General features: G+C 44.0%; 1 protein-coding gene across 1 annotated transcript in view; it reads left to right on the plus strand.

The window, feature by feature from the left end:
- Nucleotides 1-264: 264 nt before the first annotated feature.
- Nucleotides 265-21886, plus strand: part of LOC119484487 (myomesin-2-like) — a 32973-nt gene continuing 11351 nt past the window's right edge. The window contains 15 exon segments of the mRNA XM_037763318.1: nucleotides 265-270; nucleotides 2102-2313; nucleotides 2755-2876; nucleotides 3710-3724; nucleotides 3727-3846; nucleotides 3849-3895; nucleotides 4026-4152; nucleotides 11299-11477; nucleotides 12315-12429; nucleotides 15460-15619; nucleotides 18989-19095; nucleotides 19184-19228; nucleotides 19312-19448; nucleotides 20521-20665; nucleotides 21571-21630. Of these exon segments, the coding sequence (XP_037619246.1) occupies nucleotides 265-270; nucleotides 2102-2313; nucleotides 2755-2876; nucleotides 3710-3724; nucleotides 3727-3846; nucleotides 3849-3895; nucleotides 4026-4152; nucleotides 11299-11477; nucleotides 12315-12429; nucleotides 15460-15619; nucleotides 18989-19095; nucleotides 19184-19228; nucleotides 19312-19448; nucleotides 20521-20665; nucleotides 21571-21630 (1597 nt within the window).

Genomic DNA, 21886 nt, shown 5'->3' on the forward strand with positions numbered 1-21886 from the left:
GGTCCGATGCCGTCAGCTCGTGTCCCTGCATTCATTTTATTACATGCCAAATACAGTAGATGTGAAAAAATGCACACTTATTTATATTTTTTACATCAAAATCCCATTTAAGCGTCAACTTGTTCACTGATCTTGTTGAATTCAAGATGCAGAATATATATATATATATATATATATATGAATCCCATTCAATCAAACGCCGTCTAACTCAGGGCTCAGCAACCTTTACTATCACGTATAAAGACCTCCGTCTGGAGCCTCTTAATGAAGGTACGCAACGCAGCCTGTTGAGTCTGATGCAGCGAGGACCAGTGAGGTCCAGACGAGAGGCAGGACACTGAAGAAAGCTCTCAGGACGTTCTGGCTGGAAGCTGCTGCTGCTGATATCCAGCAGGTCCAGTGTGCTTGTTCTGAAAAGCTCTTTCAATATTACTTGTCTTGTTTGTCCAATCTGTCCGCGCACTATTCAATTACTCAAAGACTTTTCTTTTTTTGGGGATTTGGAATCCATAACTATCCTATTGAGCTATTAAGGTTCGGTTAAACTGGAGGATAAGGCGCCGGGCCGGAGACGTGCAGAACATAGAGGCTATGAGACGCATTTTAGTGGACTGAAATGATGGACTAATTTTATTCAGTGTATAGGATACATATCTCTGTTACAACTGGAGAATGTAAGAAACACTTCAGGCCGACAGCAATGATGTTAAAAAATAAACGTTATTCATTTCCATATCCACTCACCGGCCACTTTATTAGGTACACCTTGCTAGTACCGGTGGTATCCTCTTTATTAGGTACACCTTGCTAGTACCGGTGGTATCCTCTTTATTAGGTACACCTTGCTAGTACCGGCTGGTATCCACTTTATTAGGTACACCTTGCTAGTACCGGTGGTATCCTCTTTATTAGGTACACCTTGCTAGTACCGGCTGGTATCCACTTTATTAGGTACACCTTGCTAGTACCGGCTGGTATCCACTTTATTAGGTACACCTTGCTAGTACCGGTGGTATCCTCTTTATTAGGTACACCTTGCTAGTACCGGTGGTATCCTCTTATTAGGTACACCTTGCTAGTACCGGGTGGTCTTCATCTGCTTCCAGGTTGGACGTGTTGTGCGTTCAGAGATGGTATTCTGCATACCTTGGTTGTAACGAGTGGTTATTTGAGTTCCTGTTGCCTTTTCTACCATCTCCAACCACTCTGCCCATTCCTCCTCTGACCTCTGACATCAACAAGGCATTTCCGTCCACACAACCCCCGCTCACTGGATCTGTTCTCTTGTTGGGACCATCCTCTGTAAACCCTAGAGATGGTTATGTGTGAAAATCCCAGTAGATCAGCAGTTTAATACTCAGACCAGCCCGTCTGGCACCAACAACCATGCCACGTTCAAAGTCACTTAAATCCCTTTCTTCCCCATTCTGATGCTCGGTTTGAACTTCAGCAAGTCGTCTTCACCACGTCTAGATGACGTAATGCATTGAGTTGCTGCCATGTGATTGGCTGATTAGCTATTTGTGTTAACAAGCAATTGAACAGGTGTGCCTAATAAAGGGGCCGGTGAGTGTATATTTTCTGTCAAAGCCACTGGAGAGGCGGGGGGGGGGTAAAGAGCTGCAGGCTGCAGGTTGCAGGCTGCAGGTTGCAGGTTGCAGGCTGCAGGTTGCAGGCTGCAGGCTGCAGGTTGCAGGCTGCAGGCTGCAGGTTGCAGGTTGCAGGTTGCAGGTTGCAGGTTGAAGGCTGCAGGTTGCAGGTTGCAGGTTGCAGGTTGCAGGCTGCAGGTTGCAGGTTGCAGGTTGAAGGCTGCAGGTTTGCAGGTTGCAGGTTGCTTTCATTCCACAGAATCTTTCAAACTAATTCCACATGTTGTGTTGAACCCGGTTCCACAGACCTAAACTCACTCTGTGTTCCTCTCGTTTCATTGGAAACACCACGAGCACCTCTGCATGTTTTATAAGTGAGTCGTTGTGTAACCTGCAGCTGGAGGTGGAGGACACACAATGAGCAGGTTTACAGATGATTCGTAGTGTTTCTGTTCCGTGTAAAGCCAATGGATGAGGAATCGGTACATTAATAGTTATTGTATCATCACTAGTATTTAATAATAATAACTTCTCCCCCCCCCCGAACAGGCGTCCCGTCTGCTCCCGGTAAGGTCGTCGCCACCAGGAACACCAAATCGTCTGTGTTTGTTCAGTGGGAGGCTCCCAAACTGCTGAAGAACCTGATGGGGTACTACATCGACGGACGCATCGCCGGATCCAAGGAGTGGTTCCCCTGCAACCACAAACCCTTCAAACACACCAGGTCAGTGCTCAGGACCCACACAGTCCTGCTGACCTTAGAATAATATTCTCATAATATTAGGTCTTTTTTTCTCTTAAACTTCTGACTGTATTCTCATATATTATGACTTTATTCTCATAATATTGTCACTTTATTCTCATGATATTATTACTTTATTCTCATAATATTATATCTTTTTCTCTCTTAAACTTCTGACTTTATTCATAGATTATTCGAGATTTTTTATTCTTGAAATCTCTGGTTTATATATTTTTCCTCGATGTGGCCGATACTCGTCGTACTATAATGATCTGTTTGACTCACCTATAATATGTATTAAGATACAATAATTACATAGAGATATCATATGCAGGCACTAAAAGATCATCATGATGAGCAACTTTGAAAAGTCTGTAATTCTAATAGTAAACTCTGAAACTCTAGTAAACTGTGTGTTTTCAGGTTTGTGGTCCACGGTCTGATCCCAGGAGAGAGCTACACGTTCCGCGTCCAGGCTGTCAACGTGTACGGCCTCAGCGAGGAGTCTCAGGAGTCGTCTCCCATCGCCGTGGAGCCGGCCCTCGGTAACAGCAACCTCTCCTTCACCATACATCCATACACTCTGTTTCCATACAGGAGACCTGCAGCTAAAGATGCTCTAACATGATGATAACGGTTGCACAGAAGACGTCGGGTGTAAATTAAAAACTGCAGTTTCAAAAGGAACAGAAGTGAATATTGGTGACCTGAAAAGGTGAAACGTTCAAAGTTTATGTTCATTTCATTATTCTATCCAGGCGGGGGAGAGGATTATGGTATGTATGAAATAGTTGATTTCCTCCCACCTGACTCACCCACTTTGTGCACTTTCACTTTCACTTTCACTTTGTGCTTTAATCACAGGACTGCATATCTCCAGTGTCACCGCTCACAGCAGTAACAAAACGCACTGCCAGAAATATCCCAAAAAACACATAAAACTACTCTATATTATTATTATTATTATTATTATTATTATTATTATTATTATTAATATTATTGTTATTATTAATATTATTATTATTGTTATTATTATTATTGTTATTATTAATATTATTGTTATTATTATTATTATTATTATTATTATTATTATTATTATTATTATTGTTATTATTATTATTATTATTATTATTATTGTTATTATTTATTCTTATTATTATTGTTATTATTATTTTTATTATTATTATTAGTTATTCTTATCCATACAGTTATTCTGAAATCTTTCTGCTAGATGTGTTTTCCGGGAGTCAAAGTGTTTCCCTGACGGTAAACTGAAATAATGAAACACAGATGTATTATTAAAGTACTTGTTCTAAGTCTGTAGAAAGGTTCCGGTTGAGTGTCTGATATTAAACGTGATGTATTTGATGTGATCCAGCGACTCCCAGCGCTCCTCCGGCATCACCATGCTGAGCTGCGACGGCTCCTCCATGACCTTGGCCTGGAAGAAACCCAAACACTGCGGCGGCTCCAAGGTCAGCGCCTACTACATCGACAAGAGAGATGCCGACTCTCTGGCATGAAGGAGGTCAACCTGGCGGCCGTCACGGAGAGAATCTGCACCGTGAGTGGCGTCAGTCAGACACTAAATCATCACGCAGGAATATCAGTGATATAATGCACCTTTGTGTTGAGTCATCAGAGATGAAGAAGCGTCCGTCACATACAATGAGAGTCTCTCTGTGTGTCTTCAGGTCGACAGTCTGACGGAGGGAGTCTTCTACGAGTTCACAGTCCAGGCCGCTAACATGGCCGGCGTCGGCGTGCCCTCGGCTCCCAGCGCCCCGATGAAGTGTGAATCTTGGACCATGGAAGAGCCAGGTGGGAGATCCATCGCTGCTCCTACAGTAATCTAATACTGACCGCTTCCTGTCCTCCCGTGTCCCACTAGTGAAGGACGAGCGCGTGAACTGGTGCCAGATAGGACGAGTTTTACTTTGACAAAAAGAAAATACACCAGATCGCTTCTTCTCTCCAACAAATATGACATCAGTAGTCAAGTCAGTCCAAAGATCCAGAAACATATTAACCCTCTGAGACCCGTGGGACCGCCGGCGACCCGACATTACTGTCTTTAACCTCCTAAGACCTCCTGACTTCACTGTCTTTAACCTCCTGACTTCACTGTCTTTAACCTCCTGAGACCTCCTGATTTCACTGTCTTTAACCTCCTGAGAACTCCTGACTTCACTGTCTTTAACCTCCTGACTTCACTGTCTTTAACCTCCTGACTTCACTGTCTTTAACCTCCTGAGACCTCCTGACTTCACTGTCTTTAACCTCCTTAGACCTCCTGACTTCACTGTCTTTAACCTCCTGAGACCTTCTGACTTCACTGTCTTTAACCTCCTGACTTCACTGTCTTTAACCTCCTGACTTCACTGTCTTTAACCTCCTGAGACCCTCCTGACTTCACTGTCTTTAACCTCCTTAGACCTCCTGACTTCACTGTCTTTAACCTCCTGAGACCTCCTGACTTCACTGTCTTTAACCTCCTGAGACCTCCTGACTTCACTGTCTTTAACCTCCTTAGACCTCCTGACTTCACTGTCTTTAACCTCCTGACTTCACTGTCTTTAACCTCCTGACTTCACTGTCTTTAACCTCCTGAGACCTCCTGACTTCACTGTCTTTAACCTCCTGACTTCACTGTCTTTACCTCCTGACTTCACTGTCTTTAACCTCCTGACTTCAGTCTTTAACCTCCTGAGACCATCCTGAATTCACTGTCTTTAAACCTCCTAAGACCTCCTGACTTCACTGTCTTTAAACCTCCTAAGACCTCCTGACTTCACCTGTCTTTAACCTCCTCAAGACCTCCTGACATTCACTGTCTTTAACCTCCTGAGACATCCTGACTTCACTGTCTTTAACCTCCTAAGACCATCCTGAACTTCACTGTCTTTAACCTCCTGAGACCTCCTGACTTCACTGTCTTTAACCTCCTGACTTCACTGTCTTTAACTCCTGACTTCAGTCTTTAACCTCCTTGAGACCTCCTGACTTCACTGTCTTTAACCTCCTAAGACCTCCTGACTTCACTGTCTTTAACTCCTAAGAGACCTCCTGACTTCACTGTCTTTAACCTCTAAGACCTCCTGACTTCACTGTCTTTAACCTCCTGATCAGTACTTTAACCTCCTGAGACCTTCCTGACTTCCTGTCTTTAACCTCCTAGACTTCACTGTCTTTAACCTCCTGACTTCACTGTCTTTAACCTCCTGAGAACCTCCTGACTTCACTGTCTTTAACTCCTGACTTCACTGTCTTTAACCTCCTGACTTCACTGTCTTTAAACCTCCTAAGAACTCCTGACTTAATGTCTTTAACCTCCTAAGACCTCCTGACTTCACTGTCTTTAAACCTCCTGACTTCACTGTCTTTAACCTCCTTAGACCTCCTGACTTCACTGTCTTTAAACCTCCTGACTTCACTGTCTTTAACCTCCTAAGACCTCCTGACTTCACTGTCTTTAACCTCCTAAGACCTCCTGACTTCACTGTCTTAACCTCCTGACTTCACTGTCTTAACCTCCTGAGACCTCCTGACTTCACTGTCTTTAACTCCTAAGACCTCCTGACTTCACTGTCTTTAACCTCCTAGAAGACTCCTGACTTCACTGTCTTTAACCTCCTGAGACTCCTGACTTCACTGTCTTTAACTCCTAAGACCTCCTGACTCACTGTCTTTAACCTCCTGAGACCTCCTGACTTCACTGTCTTTAACCTCCTGACTTCACTGTCTTTAACCTCCTTAGACCTCCTGACTTCACTGTCTTTAACCTCCTAAGACCTCCTGACTTCACTGTCTTTAACCTCCTGACTTCACTGTCTTTAACCTCCTGAGACCTCCTGACTTCACTGTCTTTAACCTCCTTAGACCTCCTGACTTCACTGTCTTTAACCTCCTAAGACCTCCTGACTTCACTGTCTTTAACCTCCTGAGACCTCCTGACTTCACTGTCTTTAACCTCCTGACTTCACTGTCTTTAACCTCCTGACTTCACTGTCTTTAACCTCCTGAGACCTTCACTGTCTTTAACCAGTCCTTAAGACCTCCTGACTTCACTGTCTTTAACCTCCTAAGACCTCCTGACTTCACTGTCTTTAACCTCCTAGAGACCTCCTGACTTCACTGTCTTTAACCTCCTGACTTCACTGTCTTTAACCTCCGTAGACCTCCTGACTTTCACTGTCTTTAACCTCCTGACTTTCATCTGTCTTTACCTCCTGACTTCACTGTCCTTTAACCTCCTAAGACCTCCTGACTTCACTGTCTTTAACCTCTAAGACCTCCTGACTTCACTGGTCTTAACCTCCTGAGACCCTCCTGACTTCACTGTCTTTAAACCTCCTGACTTCACTGTCTTTAACCTCCATGAGCCCTCCTGACTTCACTGTCTTTACCCCTCCTGACCTTCACTGTCTTTAACCCTCCTAAGACCCTGACCTGCTTCACGTCTTTAACCTGCTGACTTCACTGTCTTAACCTCCTGAGACCTCCCTGACTTCACTGTCTTTAACCTGCTGACTTCACTGTCTTTAACCTCCTGAGACCTCCTGACTTCACTGTCTTTAAACCTCCTGACTTCACTGTCTTTAACCTCCGTAGACCTCATGACTTCCTGTCTTTACCCTCTCTGACTTACTGTCTTAACCTCCTGAGACCTCCTGACTTCACTGTCTTTAACCTGCTGACTTCACTGTCTTTAACCTCCTTAGACCTCCTGACTTCACTGTCTTTAACCTCCTAAGACCTCCTGACTTCACTGTCTTTAACCTCCTGACTTCACTGTCTTTAACCTCCTGACTTCACTGTCTTTAACCTCCTAAGACCTCCTGACTTCACTGTCTTTAACCTCCTAAGACCTCCTGACTTCACTGTCTTTAACCTCCTGAGACCTCCTGACTTCACTGTCTTTAACCTCCTAAGACCTCCTGACTTCACTGTCTTTAACCTCCTGAGACCTCCTGACTTCACTGTCTTTAACCTCCTGACTTCACTGTCTTTAACCTCCTGAGACCTCCTGACTTCACTGTCTTTAACCTCCTGACTTCACTGTCTTTAACCTCCTAAGAACTCCTGACTTCATTGTCTTTAACCTCCTAAGACCTCCTGACTTCACTGTCTTTAACCTCCTGACTTCACTGTTTTAACTCCTTAGACCTCCTGACTTCACTGTCTTTAACCTCCTGACTTCACTGTCTTTAACCTCCTGACTTCACTGTCTTTAACCTCCTGAGACCTCCTGACTTCACTGTCTTTAACCTCCTGACTTCACTGTCTTTAACCTCCTAAGACCTCCTGACTTCACTGTCTTTAACCTCCTAAGACCTCCTGACTTCACTGTCTTTAACCTCCTGAGACCTCCTGACTTCACTGTCTTTAAACCTCCTAAGACCTCCTGACTTACACTGTCTTTAAACCTCCTAAGACCTCCTGACTTAACTGTCTTTAACCTCCTGACTTCACTGTCTTTAACCTCCTTAGACCTCCTGACTTCACTGTCTTTAACCTCCTGACTTCACTGTCTTTAACCTCCTAAGACCTCCTGACTTCACTGTCTTTAACCTCCTGAGACCTCCTGACTTCACTGTCTTTAACCTCCTTAGACCTCCTGACTTCACTGTCTTTAACCTCCTGAGACCTCCTGACTTCATTGTCTTTAACCTCCTGAGACCTCCTGACTTCACTGTCTTTAACCTCCTTAGACCTCCTGACTTCATTGTCTTTAACCTCCTGAGACCTCCTGACTTCACTGTCTTTAACCTCCTGACTTCACTGTCTTTAACCTCCTTAGACCTCCTTACTTCACTGTCTTTAACCTCCTTAGACCTCCTGACTTCACTGTCTTTACCCTCCTGACTTCACTGTCTTTAACCTCCTGAGACCTCCTGACTTCACTGTCTTTAACCTCCTGACTTCACTGTCTTTAACCTCCTGAGACCTCCTGACTTCACTGTCTTTAACCTCCTGACTTCACTGTCTTTAACCTCCTGACTTCACTGTCTTTAACCTCCTGACTTAACTGTCTTTACCCTCCTGAGACCTCCTGACTTCATTGTCTTTAACCTCCTGAGACCTCCTGACTTCACTGTCTTTAACCTCCTGACTTCACTGTCTTTAACCTCCTGAGACCTCCTGACTTCACTGTCTTTAACCTCCTGACTTCACTGTCTTTAACCTCCTGACTTCACTGTCTTTAACCTCCTGACTTAACTGTCTTTACCCTCCTAAGACCTCCTGACTTCACTGTCTTTAACCTCCTGAGACCTCCTGACTTCACTGTCTTTACCCTCCTAAGACCTCCTGACTTCACTGTCTTTAACCTCCTGACTTCACTGTCTTTAACCTCCTGACTTCACTGTCTTTAACCTCCTGAGACCTCCTGACTTCACTGTCTTTAACCTCCTTAGACCTCCTGACTTCACTGTCTTTACCCTCCTAAGACCTCCTGACTTCACTGTCTTTAACCTCCTGAGACCTCCTGACTTCATTGTCTTTAACCTCCTGAGACCTCCTGACTTCACTGTCTTTAACCTCCTAAGACCTCCTGACTTCACTGTCTTTAACCTCCTGAGACCTCCTGACTTCACTGTCTTTAACCTCCTAAGACCTCCTGACTTCATTGTCTTTAACCTCCTAAGACCTCATGACTTCACTGTCTTTAACCTCCTGACTTCACTGTCTTTAACCTCCTGACTTCACTGTCTTTAACCTCCTTAGACCTCCTGACTTCACTGTCTTTAACCTCCTTAGACCTCCTGACTTCACTGTCTTTAACCTCCTGACTTCACTGTCTTTAACCTCCTGACTTCCACTGTCTTTAACCTCCTTAGACCTCCTGACTTCACTGTCTTTAACCTCCTTAGACCTCCTGACTTCACTGTCTTTAACCTCCTGACTTCACTGTCTTTAACCTCCTTAGACCTCCTGACTTCACTGTCTTTAACCTCCTGACTTCACTGTCTTTAACCTCCTTAGACCTCCTGACTTCACTGTCTTTAACCTCCTGACTTCACTGTCTTTAATCTCCTGACTTCACTGTCTTTACCCTCCTGAGAGCTCCTGACTTCACTGTCTTTAACCTCCTGAGACCTCCTGACTTCACTGTCTTTAACCTCCTGACTTCACTGTCTTTAACCTCCTGAGACCTCCTGACTTCACTGTCTTTAACCTCCTGACTTCACTGTCTTTAACCTCCTGAGACCTCCTGACTTTACTGTCTTTAACCTCCTGACTTCACTGTCTTTAACCTCCTTAGACCTCCTGACTTCACTGTCTTTAACCTCCTTAGACCTCCTGACTTTACTGTCTTTAACCTCCTGACTTCACTGTCTTTAACCTCCTGAGACCTCCTGACTTCACTGTCTTTAACCTCCTGACTTCACTGTCTTTAACCTCCTGAGACCTTCTGACTTCACTGTCTTTAACCTCCTGAGACCTCCTGACTTCACTGTCTTTAACCTCCTGAGACCTCCTGACTTCACTGTCTTTAACCTCCTGACTTCAGTCTTTAACCTCCTGAGACCTCCTGACTTCACTGTCTTTAACCTCCTGAGACCTCCTGACTTCACTGTCTTTAACCTCCTGAGACCTCCTGACTTCACTGTCTTTAACCTCCTGACTTCACTGTCTTTAACCTCCTGAGACCTCCTGACTTCACTGTCTTTAACCCCCTGAGACCTCCTGACTTCACTGTCTTTAACCTCCTGAGACCTCCTGACTTCACTGTCTTTAACCTCCTGACTTCACTGTCTTTAACCTCCTAAGACCTCCTGACTTCATTGTCTTTAACCGCCTGACTTCACTGTCTTTAACCTCCTAAGACCTCCTGACTTCATTGTCTTTAACCGCCTGACTTCACTGTCTTTTAGAGGCTGTAGCAGGTTCAGTTTTAGAGGTAGAGTGAGTTTACAGATAACATATGAAACTAACGAACCTGATGAATCCATCGGTACCAACCAGGTCAGACTAGCTGGTCAAGAAGGAGGTTAAATAACGCTCCAAACTTAGGCTACATTTCAGCGAGAAAAAAACTGGGGTCCAGGGGGTCTTTAGGAGGTCCAGGGAGTTCAGGGGGTCTTAAAGGGGTACAGGGGGTCTTCAGGGGTCCAGCGGATCTTTAGGGGGTCCAACGGGTCTTTAGGGGGTTCAGGAGGTCTTTAGGGGGTCCAGGGGGTCTTTAGGGGGTCCAGAGGGTCTTGAGGGGGTTCAGGAGGTCTGTAGGGGGTCCAGGGGGTCTTAAGGGGGTCCAGGGGGTCTTTAGGGGGTCCAGCGGGTCTTTAGGGGGTCCAGCGGGTCTTTAGGGGGTTCAGGGGGTCTTTAGGGGGTCCAGCGGGTTTTTAGGGGGTCCAGCGGGTCTTTAGGGGGTTCAGGGGGTCTTTAGGGGGTCCAGCTGGTCTTTAGGGGGTCTTTAGGGGGTCTTTAGGGGGAGATAGCAGGTCAACAGTAGATGTCACATAGAAGTGGTGAACATCATCTGAAAGCTGGAACCTGAAGATGTGAGATGCTGCTCAGCACTTTTACATAACTGTAGTGTGTAGAACATGATGATAGTATCTGATGGTCATTTCCATGCTCTATTAGGTCTCATCAGTTGATATCATTTGGTCCACAGATTTGGTGCTAAATTTAACCATTTTATTACCACTGGAGAATTGATAAAAATGATCAATAATCCTCCAGAATACCACATTAAGACACCAAGACCTCGAGGAACACCAGAGAAGAAGACATGCTGGGGTTTGGCATCAAAAACTTTTGACATTTGCAGATTTCTGTATTTTTCAGTGATCGGATGGTGAACAGAAACCCCCTTATTGATCAATCTGCTGATCTGGATCAGGGTGTTAAACACAAAGGTCAATGTTTAACCTGAATCACGACCACAGACTGCAGACAGAACTGCAGGCCGACGGCTCCTCCCTTTGGTCCTGCTCATGTGGTATTTAATCTTCCCTCCAGGTCCAGCCTACGACCTGAGCTTCAGCGAGGTCCGGAGTCAGTCCCTGGTCCTCCTGTGGAAGGCTCCGGTCTACATCGGAGGCGCTGCCGTCACTGGATATTTGGTGGACATGGCTAAGAAGGGCTCGTCCGAGTTCGTTACTCTGACTCAGGAGGCCGTGAGCCACCGTTACCTGCAGGTAGGACACCGACACCGACGCCAACCGGTCGACTAGACGCTACGCTGCTACTTATTAAACGTGGCGTTCATTAGACACCTCAAAGCTCTGTTCAGCAGTTTAATCCCAGGAAAAAACTCCCTTCATGTCTTTGTATGAATATGCAAATTAATCTGACTGAAACTGAAACTTACCGGATGACCAACATGTCGGCTCGTACTCGCTGCGTCCCCACGGTAACTGGATGGAACAGCATCGGCCTTATAATAGTGGTCTGGATACTAAACTCTGGAAACGACCTACTGCAGACCTGAGTTCTCTCCATTAGTTTGGCTGAGACGTTAAACTGCTCCCATCTGTCTCTGATCTCAGGTCCTTTGGTTTAAAACATGAAGGCTCACCATTTTCTCCTTCTGCAACTTTGCAACAGAACTCGTCTCGTTTTGAAAATAGTCAAACATACCTTGTGAAATACCGATCTGTAGCTCCACCTGGCTTCTCCTCTGATACCCCTCGCTCCGCCGCAGCGCTACGCTGATGATGTGGTTCTTTAGGTCAGTGACGTATGAACCCCAGTCTGTCTGACTCCGTGGTTCTGAGACGCTCGTTGTTGGTACTCTGCCGTTGATCATGATGAGTCTTGTAGCGTATAAAAACCACCGTATTGACGCGTTGCCAAGGTTCTAAAGTTGAGTGTTTAAGCCTAGGCCCTGAGATCCCGTTCACAGACGTTTTTACAGCAGTCAAATGTCAAAGACTTTATTGATTCTTTATTATTGAAAGTTTGATTTATAACGTTTTCATCTATAACAGTCATCCTGACTGTTGATGTAAAGGTGTTTCCATGGTTACCTGCAGGTGAGCGGTCTGCAGGAAGGTGAAACCTACGTGTTCAGAGTTCGTTCTGTCAACGCTGTAGGAGTCGGGAAACCTTCCCAGCTGTCTGAGCCGGTCTGTGCCAGAGCTCTTCCAGGTAACAACAACTACTTCTACTATGTCTACTTCTACTACGTCTACTTCTACTCCGTCTACTTCTATTACGTCTACTTCTACTACGTCTACTTCTACTACGTCTACTTCTACTACGTCTACTTCTACTACGTCTACTTCTACTACGTCTACTTCTACTACGTCTACTTCTACTCCGTCTACTTCTATTACGTCTACTTCTACTACGTCTACTTCTACTACCTCTACTTCTACTACGTCTACTTCTACTCCGTCTACTTCTATTACGTCTACTTCTACTACGTCTACTTCTACTACGTCTACTTCTACTACCTCTACTTCTACTACGTCTACTTCTACTCCGTCTACTTCTATTACGTCTACTTCTACTACGTCTACTTCTACTACATCTACTTCTACTCCGTCTACTTCTATTACGTCTACTTCTACTACCTCTACTTCTACTACGTCTACTTCTACTCCGTCTACTTCTATTACGTCTACTTCTACTACGTCTACTTCTACTACATCTACTTCTACTCCGTCTACTTCTATTACGTCTACTTCTACTACCTCTACTTCTACTACGTCTACTTCTACTCCGTCTACTTCTATTACGTCTACTTCTACTACGTCTACTTCTACTACGTCTACTTCTACTACCTCTACTTCTACTACGTCTACTTCTACTCCGTCTACTTCTATTACGTCTACTTCTACTACGTCTACTTCTACTACATCTACTTCTACTCCGTCTACTTCTATTACGTCTACTTCTACTACGTCTACTTCTACTACCTCTACTTCTACTACGTCTACTTCTACTACCTCTACTTCTACTACTTCTACTCCGTCTACTTCTATTACGTCTACTTCTACTACGTCTACTTCTACTACGTCTACTTCTACTACGTCTACTTCTACTACCTCTACTTCTACTACGTCTACTTCTACTACGTCTACTTCTACTACCTCTACTTCTACTACGTCTACTTCTACTACGTCTACTTCTACTCCGTCTACTTCTATTACGTCTACTTCTACTACGTCTACTTCTACTACGTCTACTTCTACTACGTCTACTTCTACTATTTACTTCTACTACGTCTACTTCTACTCCGTCTACTTCTACTACGTCTACTTCTACTACCTCTACTTCTACTACGTCTACTTCTACTATGTCTACTTCTACTCCGTCTACTTCTATTACGTCTACTTCTACTATGTCTACTTCTACTACGTCTACTTCTACTACCTCTACTTCTACTCCGTCTACTTCTATTACGTCTACTTCTACTATGTCTACTTCTACTCCGTCTACTTCTATTACGTCTACTTCTACTATGTCTACTTCTACTACCTCTACTTTTACTACGTCTACTTCTACTATGTCTACTTCTACTCCGTCTACTTCTATTACGTCTACTTCTACTATGTCTACTTCTACTACCTCTACTTTTACTACGTCTACTTCTACTACGTCTACTTCTACTACGTCTACTTCTACTATTTACTTCTACTACGTCTACTTCTACTCCGTCTACTTCTACTACGTCTACTTCTACTACCTCTACTTCTACTACGTCTACTTCTACTATGTCTACTTCTACTCCGTCTACTTCTATTACGTCTACTTCTACTATGTCTACTTCTACTACGTCTACTTCTACTACCTCTACTTCTACTCCGTCTACTTCTACTACGTCTACTTCTACTATGTCTACTTCTACTCCGTCTACTTCTATTACGTCTACTTCTACTACGTCTACTTCTACTACCTCTACTTCTACTACGTCTACTTCTACTATGTCTACTTCTACTCCGTCTACTTCTATTACGTCTACTTCTACTATGTCTACTTCTACTACGTCTACTTCTACTACCTCTACTTCTACTCCGTCTACTTCTATTACGTCTACTTCTACTATGTCTACTTCTACTCCGTCTACTTCTATTACGTCTACTTCTACTATGTCTACTTCTACTCCGTCTACTTTTACTACGTCTACTTCTACTATGTCTACTTCTACTACCTCTACTTCTACTACGTCTACTTCTACTATGTCTACTTCTACTCCGTCTACTTCTATTACGTCTACTTCTACTATGTCTACTTCTACTACGTCTACTTCTACTACCTCTACTTTTACTACGTCTACTTCTACTATGTCTACTTCTACTACCTCTACTTCTACTACATCTACTTCTACTATGTCTACTTCTACTACGTCTACTTCTACTCATTTATTTATTTACCGTGATGCATGTTTTATATTAATAACACAATACCTGCTGACGTGTTAGGCATCTTCTATTAAACACACAAAGGTAATCCAGCACATTATTATATTAATAATAATAATAATTATTATTATTATTATTAATACAGCCTGATTTATGTTTATTACACAGAAACGACCATGAAGGTTTCCATGGTAACGTGGATTAAACATGTACCAGAACCGACTCCGCTCGTTAACATCCGTCCTGTGAAACACTCACTTTAAAGTGCTTTATTGTTACTCTGGTTTACGCCGGGTTCTCTGTTCTCCGTTCTTGACTCACCTTCCAGCCGAGGATTAATCTCTTCCACCGGCTTCGCTCGACGCCGGGATGGCGAGCACATTCCACGCAATCAGTGACAGGACTTTCACAATAAAATAAATTCCTGGCGGCTGATTATGCTCGGTAATATTAGATGTTAAAAATACTGCACAATCATTTTCATTTCTGATTTCTCCAGAATATATTATTGATCTCACGCGCTGCCTGAATTTATTCATCTTTACCCATCAATTCATATCAATGTTTTGAACTCTGTCACAACTTGTTTGCATGCAGGACTATTTCTAAGTGAATAATACACATGTTGTACGTTGGCTGAACTAACTGAGGTGCACAGAGATACCCAGATGACCTCACATTAAGCTGAATGTGGACCTGAGTGTTTTATTTCAGATTTATTTAGAAGGTCTTTTTCGCTGTAACTTCTCAGAGAAACGTGTTATATTATATTATTATATATATTATTATATTATATTATTGGTGTTGACAGGCACTGAGGAGATCGTGGCCAGCGTGGACGAGGAGACCGGAGACATCTTCCTGTCTCTGGAGGCCTGCGAGATCTGCGAGACGTCCAAGTTCGTGTGGTCCAAGAACTACAAAGCCATCGCCGACTGCCCCAGGGTCACCGCCACCGCCAAGGGCAGAACGTAAGCTCGCCGTTCTCCTCGACGCGTCACGGAGGCGTCAGGCGTTCATGTCTTTGGTCACAGTAAAGAATAAAATAATCCATAAATACAGCAAACAGCTCAAAGTCATGAGTTAAACTCAGGAGACAGTAAACGGTAAATGGACTTGCATTTATATAGCGCTCTTAAATAACTCCATCTAAAGCTAATAATAATAATAATAATGTTTATTATTGGATCATTAGAAACGTTATTCTCATTGTATGTCTGCCAGGAGGGGAAAGTAACTAAGTACATTTACTCAAGTACTATACTTAAGCACATTTCTAGGTACTTGTAGACTTCTACATCTCTATTTTGAGAAAATTACAGATCCATAAAATAAAGCACCAAAAAAACTGACATGACTGTAAAAGGCTTCGTCTCAAACAAAACAACTTATTAAAGTATTCTTTACACTCGACTGCAGAACGAAGACTACGACGGAGTATCAGGAACATGCTGAGGGAAAAAGAATCAGAGATTTAGAGAATAAAGTCATAACTTCAGGATAATTAAAGTCATGTCCTCCTCCTCTAGAGAGTCAGTTTCCTCCATCAGCTCCGTGTGGTTCTTTCTTCAGAATAAACTCAGTTTCTTTAACAACAATCTGTTCCAGGTCCTGATGCTGATGATAATGTGCTGCTGATGAGCCAAAAGATGAAGTATAAAACTAAAGTAGAACTTCACAAGATGCTCCACGTTCCTCATGTTCACACTATTTACCCTCTAAAACAGTGGTCTCAAACTCAATTTACCTGGGGGCCGCTGGAGGCAGAGTCTGGGTGAGGCTGGGCCGCATCAGGTATTCCACAAAAAAAGCTTTGTTAAAAAAAAAATAATCTTCTCAAACGTCATTATTAACAGTTCTTTAACTTGAATGGGTTCTTCTGAACATGAACGGTTCTTCTGAACATGGCCTCTATTGCGTCTCCCACTTTTCCTGAAATTGTCTGTGCTCGTCACCAGCCTTTCTCTTCACTGCAGGCTTTGAAAAAGACATGATATATATTCATTCCACTTGGTGTCACTCCGCAGTAAAGTTGTGCCTGCTGTGTTTGTGTTGCTCTGCAGTTACACCACCAAACCGCTAGTTGGCGGCGTCTCTATGAGTTTCTTCTTCTTCTTGTACTACAAACAGAAACTGAGCGGAGTTGGAGCTAATAACTGTTGAACCACAGAACTTTTACTGACATTACTGCAACGCCGAGAAGAGAACATATGTCTGAGTGGATCTGTGTGAACAAACATTGAACAGATGGAGGCAGAGAGAAGTAGAACTTGGTCCTGGCCGCTCAGCATCGCTGAGAGACTGGACCAATCACAGCTGTTGCGGTCTGCGTCGCCGCGACGTGTAGTTACATTTCTGGAGAGGTGCACGTCAGGCTACGGCGTCGATTCAACGCAGAAGTATAAATCAAGCTTTAATCAAGCTTATGCGATGTTACACGGGCCGCCATAGCTGTTGTGAAATGTTTCTCTGCTTGCATCAAGCCCGGCCGATTGCCCGCCCCCGGGAGCCACATACCCCGCTGTGATTGGTAGGTTCGTTCAGCTCGGGCTCGCGCAACAAAGGGACCTTCCACGGCAAACTGCCATTCACATAAAACTCGCGGGCCGAGGGCGCGTGGTTAGCTCAGTTGGTAGAGCGGGCGCTCATGTAACAAGACTTGGTCCTGACCGCGGCGGCCCGGGTTCGAATCCGGCCTGTGGCCCTTTCCGCATCCACTCTCTCTCTCCCCCCTTTCCAAGACTCTATCCACTGTGCTGTCAATAAAAATGAAAAAATGCCCCCAAAAAAAAAACTTTATAAAAAAAAAAAAAAAAAAAAAATTTGCGGGCCGCACAAACATTAAACTTTCATATCAAGGTGGGGGCCACAAAATATCGTCTTGCGGGCCGCAATTGGCCCGCGGGCCGCGAGTTTGAGACCCATGCTCTAAAACAACACGTAACATTACTACTTTATAATATTATCACTTTATTCTCATAATACTACAACTTTTATTCTCATAAACCTACTGTATGATTGGCCCTGATACTCCGTCGTAGAAAACACTATGAACGTCGTATTGAAATGCTGATTTCTGTGGGAGGAAGTGAAACCAGCAGCAGCTTCGGTTTAATCCTGTAGAGTTGACGGCTATAAACGTGTTGACCTTGACGGGTATAAACGTGTTGACCTTGACGGGTATAAACGTGTTGACCTTGACGGGTATGAACGTGTTGACCTTGACGGGTATAAACGTGTTGACCTTGACGGGTATAAACGTGTTGACCTTGACGGGTATGAACGTGTTGACCTTGACGGGTATGAACGTGTTGACCTTGACGGGTATAAACGTGTTGACCTTGACGGGTATAAACGTGTTGACCTTGACGGGTATGAACGTGTTGACCTTGACGGGTATAAACGTGTTGACCTTGACGGGTATGAACGTGTTGACCTTGACGGGTATAAACGTGTTGACCTTGACTGGTATGAACGTGTTGACCTTGACGGGTATGAACGTGTTGACCTTGACGGGTATAAACGTGTTGACCTTGACGGGTATAAACGTGTTGACCTTGACGGGTATAAACGTGTTGACCTTGACGGGTATGAACGTGTTGACCTTGACGGGTATAAACGTGTTGACCTTGACGGGTATAAATGTGTTGACCTTGACGGGTATGAACGTGTTGACCTTGACGGGTATGAACGTGTTGACCTTGACGGGTATAAACGTGTTGACCTTGACGGGTATAAACGTGTTGACCTTGACGGGTATAAACGTGTTGACCTTGACGGGTATTAACGTGTTGACCTTGACGGGTATAAACGTGTTGACCTTGACTGGTATTAACGTGTTGACCTTGACGGGTATAAACGTGTTGACCTTGACGGGTATAAACGTGTTGACCTTGACGGGTATGAACGTGTTGACCTTGACGGGTATAAACGTGTTGACCTTGACGGGTATGAACGTGTTGACCTTGACGGGTATGAACGTGTTGACCTTGACGGGTATAAACGTGTTGACCTTGACGGGTATAAACGTGTTGACCTTGACGGGTATAAACGTGTTGACCTTGACGGGTATAAACGTGTTGACCTTGACGGGTATGAACGTGTTGACCTTGACGGGTATAAACATGTTGACCTTGACGGGTATGAACGTGTTGACCTTGACGGGTATAAACGTGTTGACCTTGACGGGTATAAACGTGTTGACCTTGACGGGTATGAACGTGTTGACCTTGACGGGTATAAACGTGTTGACCTTGACGGGTATGAACGTGTTGACCTTGACGGGTATAAACGTGTTGACTTTGATGGATGTTTAATAGTTGACTGTGTTTGTTTCTCAGCTCCAGACTGACTTTCACCAACCCCGATAAAGACGATCTGGGCAGATACTCCGTGGTCGTCACGGACACAGACGGAGTGTCTGCCAGCCACACTCTGACGGAGGACGGTAGGTCCTGTAGTTAACTCACTCCTTCTCCTCAGGCTCTGTTCTTCTGGTGTCTCATGTTTCATGTTGTCTTGACTCCGTCCTGCAGCCCTGAACACGATGCTGGAGCTCAGCTACGCCATCAGACATCCCAGTGAGTATAGTTCTTCAGCAGCAGACCATCACTCAGATGAACACTGGGAGTCACTGTGTGTGTCTGTGGTTGTTTCTGTGCAGTCGTTCCTCTGAAACACGGTCTGAACTACGAGATCTTGGAGAAGGGTCACGTGCGCTTCTGGCTGCAGGCCGTCAAACTGTCTCCGTCCGTCTCCTACCGGTTCATCGTTAACGACAAGGAGGTCAAAACCGGGGAGGTAACGCTTCTTCTAACACTCCTACCGACTAACCTTTAAGATCAAAATGTTCACCTCACATTTAATCAACATGTTGCTGTCAGGGCTCCCAAACGCTGGAACGCTGGAACGCACTTCCTGTACTCTGGAACGCACTTCCTGTAGAGACTCCGTCGTCTAATTTTGATCCACTTTGAAAAAACATTTGAAAAACTTTAGCATTCATATCCGGTCCCAACGTTATATGTTATGCGTTTTTTATGTGCATATATGTGGTGGAGCAGAACATGTACAGAACATGTCTGTATGGGTATATATACATATATGTATATATGTATATATACATATGTATATATGTATATATATATATGTTTTTATCAACTTGTCCTACCATTTTACCACTTTTATTATTACTGATATGTTCTGTGATGTTGTGTTTTATTATTATGATTGTGTTACCATATTTACTTTATTTATCTGCTTTTATTGTCTAGTGAAGCACTTTGTAACATCTGTTTTGAAAAGTGCTATATAAATAAATATTATTATAATTATTGTTATTATTATTATTTATTAATCAAGTACTGTACTTAAAGGGATAGGTAGGATTTTTTGAAGTGGGGTTGTTTGAGGTATGTATCCGGATTTTAGACACCTTAGAAATCAATATCAGTTTAAATGTACGCTATATTTAGAATATTTTCCCCGCTTCACCGACAACACGCCAAGCAGCGCGTGGTGGCTGCGTGGCGTGTTGTTTTTTATTTCGGCGTCCCTGTTATCAGGTTAGAGCAGCCACACTGCCCACGTGAGACACGAGTCTCACGTGGGCAGTGTGGATGAAAAAAGAAAAGTAAAAAAGTAGTATTTATATACAATGAAAAGTCAAATAAATTGTCAAACACCTGATGCCTTGATTTACATACCCTAACCCTAACCCTAACCGTAACCCTAACCCTAACCCTAACCCTAACCCATATTGGAAAAGGAAGGAGAAGAAGTAGAAACTTATTTAATGTTCGGGTCTTCAGATAGAATCCATGAATTTATATTTAGATCATGATTTCTCAGTAGATGTAAATCTGTCTCTCAGGGCATCAAGATCAGCCACGACGTGGCGACGGGAGTCATCCAGATGACGGTGGATACTTTCACCAGAGCCAACGAGGGAACTTACACCGTTCAGATCCACGACGGCAAGGCCAAGACCCAGAGCTCCCTGGTCCTGGTGGGAGACGGTGAGGCCGTCATCACACACACACACACACACACAACTCACACACACACACACACACACACACACACACACAACTCACACACACACACACACACACAACTCACACACACACACACACACACACACAACTCACACACACACACACACACACACACACACAACTCACACACACACACAACTCACACACACTCACACACACTCACATTAGAGATTAGCTCATTCATTTATCAGATAAACATCTTGGTTCAGTCTGAGAGAAAGAAGTTCATGTCTGATTTAAATGGAATTATTTGAGAAGATTTGTGTTTTTTGTGTCCAAATGAATCTCAATGTTATTATGGGATGTCCTGCACTGCCAACCTGTAAGCTCTCCCATTGGTACATCCTTATACTGGGTCTGAAATTGGAACCCGCCACCCGCTAAATGTGGGTTAATGAAGTCAGTGGCGGTGAAATCATCAGGACATCAGCCACGTTGGCAGGCAGAGAAAACACTAGTGATGGAATAGAGAACCGTAGTTGTCCGATGCCTCCGTGACCATCGATTCCTCTCATTGATGCTTTCCCACAGTTACGCTGCACAATGACGCAGACGCACGCTGCATCATGTTTCAGTTTGTTTGGGACCGGAGACACGGTGGAGAGAAAAAAAGCTCTCAACAGCGTGGAGCTACTAAACCTGAGAGGATGCACCCTATTTCTACCTGATAAAGAGACACTGTGAACAACAAACCTGTGTTTGAATCAGCAGGAGGAGAGTTAGAAACGTTAGTCCTGATACCAGAGATACCAACGTTACATCATTAAAATACTGCATCAGCTGTTTGTTCTTCATCTGCCATTTTTATGTTGTATGTTTAAATCATTTTGCAGAAGCAGAACTCTAAATGTGTTTCCCTGTTTCAGTGTTCAAAGTTGCTCTGAAGGAGGCCGAGTTTCAGAGGAAAGAGCACATCAGGAAGCAAGGTGAGTACCTGACACACAGGATCACCTGGAAACACGCCGCCAGGGCTGCTGTCACGCTGTAAACATCACGCACACACACTAAACAACACTAAACAAAAAAATGTACAATACCAGCCCAAAACCACAGAGATGCTGATTCACACGGGGCTGATATCATCACGGGACCTCTGGGGGGAGTTTTCATTTGACAACTTACGGACAGATGTTCACGACCTTCACAATTATTACAGATGACCAGAGGTCCCCAGGTACTACT

This window comes from Sebastes umbrosus, unplaced genomic scaffold (genome assembly GCF_015220745.1).
Source record: "Sebastes umbrosus isolate fSebUmb1 unplaced genomic scaffold, fSebUmb1.pri scaffold_79_arrow_ctg1, whole genome shotgun sequence".
In the NCBI taxonomy this organism is placed as follows: Eukaryota; Metazoa; Chordata; class Actinopteri; order Perciformes; family Sebastidae; genus Sebastes; species Sebastes umbrosus.